Here is a 5,863-nt window from a genome sequence, read left to right as displayed (position 1 = left end):
ATTGTCGCTGTGTGATGTCACTGAGCAGTGTCACCACACACTGGTGACATCACCGCCCATCCCTGCAGGTGACCCTGGTGACATTGTAGTGATACCAGTGACACCATGGTGACATTGCAGTGACATTGTGGTGACATTGCAGTGACATTGCGATGACATTGCTGTGACATTGCAGGGAGGTCGCGGTGACGTCGCGGTGACATTGTGGCGACATTGCAGTGACATTGCTGCGACATTATGCTGACATCACAGTGATATCACGGTGACATCGTGGTGTCATTGCGGTGACCTCGTGGCGACATCTCGGTGACAACCCGGTGACATCGCAGTTGCATCCTGGTGACGTCGCAGTGACACCGCGGTGACATCGCAGTGACATCTCGGTGCCACCCCGGCCATGCTGCGCGGTGCGCGGGCGGTGGCCCTGTTCCTGTCCCCTGTCCCGTGTCCCCGGCGCCGCTGCCACCGTCCGTGTCCCCCCCCGCGGGACCTGGCTGTCCCCAACCCCGGCTGGAGCGAGCGCATGAGGGAGCGGCACCGGGAGCTGCTGCAGCAGGCGCGGGACGAGGGCTGGACACGCGTGCCGAGCTACCGGAGATTCCACCCGCGTGAGTGACACTGTCACTGTGTCATTGTCACCTGTGTCATTGTGTCATTGTCACCTGTGTCATTGTGTGACTGTTCACTGTTGCTGTGTCACCATGGGCGCGGGACGAGGGCTGGACACGCGTGCCGAGCTACCGGAGATTCCACCCGCATGAGTGACACTGTCATTGTGTCATTGTCACCTGTGTCATTGTCACTGTGTCACTGTCATTGTCATCTGTGTCATTGTGTCATTGTCACCTGTGTCATTGGCACTGTGTCACTGTGGGCACGGGACGAGGGCTGGACACGCGTGCCGAGCTACCGGAGATTCTGGCCATGTGAGTGACACTGTCATTGTCACTGTGTCATTGGCACTGTGTCATTGTCATTGTGTCATTGTCATTGTCACCTGTGTCATTGTCACCTGTGTCATTGCGTCACCTGTGTCATTGTGTGACTGTTCACTGTCGCTGTGTCACCATGGACACGGGACGAGGGCTGGACACGCGTGCCATCCTACAGGAGATTCCATCCACGTGAGTGACACTGTCATTGTCACCTGTGTCATTGTCACCTTTGTCATTGTCACTGTGTCATTGTCACTGTGTCATTGTGTCACTGTCACTGTGTCACTGTGTCACTGTGGGCACGGGACGAGGGCTGGACACGCGTGCCGAGCTACCGGAGATTCCATCCGCGTGAGTGACATTGTCACTGTGTCATTGTCACCTGTGTCATTGCATCATTGTCACCTGTGTCATTGTGTGACTGTTCACTGTTACTGTGTCACCATGGGCACGGGACGAGGGCTGGACACGCGTGCCATCCTACAGGAGATACCAGCCACGTGAGTGACATTGTCATTGTCACCTGTGTCATTGTGTCATTGTCACCTGTGTCATTGTGTCACCTGTGTCATTGTGTCATTGTCACCTGTGTCATTGTCACTGTGTCCGTGTGTCACCATGGGCACGGGAGGAGGGCTGGACACGGGTGCCATCCTACAGGAGATACCGCCCACGTGAGTGACACTGTGCCACCTATGTCATTGTCACCTGTGTCATTGTCATTGTCACTGTGTCTGTGTCACCTGTCATTGTAACCTGTGTCATTGTATCACTGTCATTGTCACCGTCACTGTGTCACCGTGGGCACAGCTGCTGAGCTTCCAATGGTACTGCCCACATGAGTGACACTGTCACTGTGTCATTGTCATTGTCACTGTGTCATTGTCACTGTGTCATTGTCATTGTCACTGTGTCACTGTGCCACCATGGGCACAGCTGCCGAGTTACCGACAGTACTGCCCACGTGAGTGACATTGTCACTGTCATTATCACCTCTCACTGTCCCTGTATCACTGTGTCACTGTGTCACCTGTCACATGGCACCTGTGTCACTTTGTCACCACTGTCACCACGTCACCTGTAACCCATGTCACCATGTCACCTCTGTCACCTCTGTCACTGTGTCACCCGTGTCCCCAGTGTCCCCAGCCCCTGCAGTGTCCCCAGCCCGGTGACAGCGCTGTCCCCGCAGAGATGCTGGGGCTGCCCGGTGACGGTGACAGGGACAGGGACACGCGGCAGTTCCCGAGGGCCATCGAGGGGGACGGGGACGGCTTCGAGTTCGTCACGTTCCTGAGTGTCCCCAAGGGCCGCCTGCGCTGCCTGTGCCAGCTGGGGCCCTTCCTGGAGGGACACCCGGGGTGAGTGTCACCATTGTCGCCCATTGTCACTCACTGTCACCTACTGTCACCCACTGTCACCCACTGTCACCTATTGTCACTCACTGTCACCCGTTGTCACCTCCTGTGCCAGCTGGGGCCCTTCCTCGAGAGACACCCGGGGTGAGTGACACCATTGTCACCCAGTGTCACCCAGTGTCACCTACTGTCAGTTATTGTCATGTACTGTCATGTACTGTCACCCACTGTCACCCATTGTCACCTACTGTCACCTATTGTTACGTACTGTCACCTGCTGTCACCTCCTGTGCCAGCTGGGGCCCTTCCTCAAAGGACACCCAGGATGAGTCACTGTCACCCATTGTCACCCATTGTCACCTACTGTCAATTATTGTCATGTACTGTCAGCTACTGTCACCCATTGTCACCTGCTGTCCGCTATTGTCACCTCCTGTGCCAGCTGGGGCCCTTCCTGGAGGGACACCCGGGGTGAGTGTCACCGTTGTCACTCATTGTCACCCATTGTCACCTACTGTCCCTTGCTGTCAGCTACTGTCATCTGCTGTCACCTCTTGTCACCTCCTGTCACCTGCTGTCACCTCCTGTGCCAGCCCGGGCCCTTCCTCGAGGGATGAGTGCCACCCATTGTCACCCGTTGTCACCCATTGTCACCTATTATCACCTACTGTCAGCTACTGTCACCGATTGTCACTGAATGTCACCTCCTGTCCCCTCCTGTGCCAGCCCAGGCCCTTCCTGCAGGGACACCCGGGGTGACCCTCCTGTCACCTTCTGTCACCTGTGTGACACTGCTGCCACCTGTCTGTCACCCCCACGTCCCCTGCTGTTCCTCTCATGTCACTCCTTTTGTCCCCAATGTCCCTGTGCTGTCCCTGCTGTCCACAATGTTCCCCAGCTGTCCCCAATGTCCCCGTGCTGTCCCTGCTGTCCCCAATGTCCCCAATGTCCCCGTGTCCCCAGGCTGGCGCACGGCGGTGCCATCGCCACCCTCATTGACACCTCGCTGGGGACGCTGGCGCTGGCGGTGGCCGGGCGGGTGGTGACGGCCAACCTGAGCATCGACTACCTGGAGTGAGTGCCACTGTCCCCACCGTGTCCCCAAGGTGTCCCCAAGGGACAGGGGTGTCCCCAGGGGTGTCTCAAATGTCCCCAAAGGGCCAGGAGTGTCCCCAAGGGCCAGGGGGTGTCCCCATAAATCAGGAGATGTCCCCAAGAAGGGTCTGAGTGTCCCCAAAGGGTCAGGGAGTGTCCCCAAGGAGGGTCTGAATGTCCCCAAGGTGTCCCCAAGGGTGTCTCAAATGTCCCCAAGGGTGGCGTGAGTGTCCCCAGGGGAGGGGACACACACCCAGGGGGACACAAGGGGACATGAGAGTGACAGGGGACACCGGGGTGACCGGGGAGGGCACAAGGGGAGGGACAGGGGGGACACAGGGTGGCATTGGGGTGACACACAAGGGACATCGGGGTGGCCAGGGGGACAGAGGAAGGACATGGCAGTGACCAGGGGGACGCTGGGGTGACCGGGGTGGGGGACACGAGGGGACATTGGGGGCAGTGACAGTGACAGAGTGGCACAGGGGGCCCTGATGTCACTGTGTGTCCCCAATGTCCCCCTGTGTCCCCAGGCCTGTCCCCCTGCTCTCGGTGCTCCTGCTCGAGGCGTTCCTGCAGCGCCACCAGGGCCGGAAGCTCTTCCTGAGCTGTGACCTGTGGGACGCTGAGGGGACAACGCTGCACGCCAAGGCCACCGGTGAGGGGACACTCTGGGGACACTGGGGACATCAGGGACACTGGGGACATTGGGGACATCAGAGACATTGGGGACATCAGGGACACTGGGGACATTGGGGACACTGGGGACATTGGGACATTGGGGACAACGCTGCACGCCAAGGCCACCGGTGAGGGACACTGGGGACACTCTGGGGACATTGGGGACATTGGGGACATCAGGGACATTGGGGACATGGGAACATGGGGACACTGGGGACACTCTGGGGACATCAGGGGCACAGGGACATTGGGGACAATGCTGCACACCAAGGCCACCGGTGAGGGACAGCATGGGGACAGCCTGGGGACATGGGGATATTGGGGACATGGGGACAATGCTGCGCACCAAGGTCACCGGTGAGGGGACACTCTGGGGACACTGGGGACATTTGGGACATTGGGGACATCAGGGACACGCTACACGCCAAGGCCACCGGTGAGGGACGCTGGGGACACTCTGGGGACATTGAGGACACTGGGACATTGGGGACAACACTGCATGCCAAGGCCACCGGTGAGGGGACACTGGGGACAGTCTGGGGACATTGGGGACATCAGGGACATTGGGACACTGGGGACATTGGGGACAGGGCAGGTGACACACTGGGGGGGGTGGGGACACGCTTGGGGACACTGTGGGTCCCCACCTGAGGTGTCCCCTCTGTCCCCAGGGCTCTTCATCCAGCAGGACCCGCCCAAGGAGCCACCACGGGGAGGGGACAGTGGCCGGTGACTGTCACCCGTGTCACCTGTGCCACCTCCTGTGCCACCTGTGTCACCCTCGGTGCCCTCCCTGTCCCCCAGTGCCACCCTGGCTCTCCTTCAGCCACCCCTGGGTGTCCCCAAATGTCCCCCCCTCCATGTCCCCACGTGTCCCCGTGCCCATCACGGCCGCTGCCACCACCCCTCGTGTCCCTTGTGTCACTTCGGGGTCCTCGGGAGGGAAAGTTGGGTGGGGACACCCCAAAATTGGGAAATTTGGGGTCCCCGTACCCAAAAATTGGAAAATTGGGAACTTTGGGGGGTCCCCATACCCCAAGATTGAGTCCAGGGGGGAGTTCGGGGTCTCTGAACCCCAAAATTGGGAACTTTGGGGGTTCAGGGGGTCCCTGTACCCCACAATTGGGAACTTTGGATCTCTGTACCCCGAAATTGGGAAATTTGGGGTCCCTGTATCCAAAAAATGGGAAATTTGGGGAGCCAGGCGTCCCTGCACCCCAAACTGGGAAATCTGGGGTCCCTGTACCTAAAAATGGGAAATTTGGGGTCCCTACACCCCAAACTGGGAACATTGGGGGGTCCCCGTACCCCAAAATTGAGCCAGGGAGGGAGTTCGGGGTCTCTGTACCCCAAAATTGGGAAATTTGGAGGCTCTGAACCCCAAAATTTGGAGCTTTGGGGCCTCAGAGGGTCTCAGAACCCCAAAATTTGGCAGTTTGGATTCTCTGCACCCAAAATTTGGGCAATTTGGGGTCCCTGTACCCCACAATTGGAAACTTTGGGGTCCCTGCACCCCAAAATTCGGAACTTCGTGAGGATTTGGGGTCCGCCACCCCCCCCCCTTCCCTTCCGTGCCTCAGTTTCCCTGCGGGGCAATTCGGAAATTTCCCGCGGTTTTTTTTTTTTTTTTTTTTGGGGGGGGGGGAGGGGCAGGATGCCGGGGGGGGGAGGGGCGGGGACATTGGGGGGGTGGGGGAGGGGCGGGGAAAATTTGGGGGGGGGGGGGGAGCCCCGAGGCCTTAAAGGGGCCGCGCCCGGGTTGGGGCTGGGAGGGAACCGGAGCCATGAGAGGTG

The 5,863-nt window shown here is 59.2% G+C and overlaps 1 protein-coding gene across 1 annotated transcript; it reads left to right on the top strand.

Moving 5' to 3' along the window:
• The first annotated feature begins 256 nt into the window (after positions 1–256).
• On the top strand, positions 257–4,975 carry LOC128950196 (acyl-coenzyme A thioesterase THEM4-like). Its single transcript, XM_054295077.1, has 6 exons — positions 257–270; positions 374–608; positions 2,128–2,296; positions 3,257–3,367; positions 3,922–4,046; positions 4,741–4,975. The coding sequence occupies exons 2-6, from the start codon at positions 398–400 to the stop codon at positions 4,800–4,802; spliced, it is 678 nt and encodes a 225-aa protein (XP_054151052.1). The 5' UTR covers positions 257–270; positions 374–397; the 3' UTR covers positions 4,803–4,975.
• The last annotated feature ends 888 nt before the right edge of the window (positions 4,976–5,863 follow it).

Source organism: Melozone crissalis, unplaced genomic scaffold, assembly GCF_028551555.1.
Source record: "Melozone crissalis strain CALT ecotype California unplaced genomic scaffold, PUWL_Pcris_2 ptg000485l_1, whole genome shotgun sequence".
Classification (NCBI taxonomy): Eukaryota; Metazoa; Chordata; class Aves; order Passeriformes; family Passerellidae; genus Melozone; species Melozone crissalis.
Note: the sequence above shows the minus strand (reverse complement) of the source record. Positions and strands in the feature narration are given on the sequence as shown.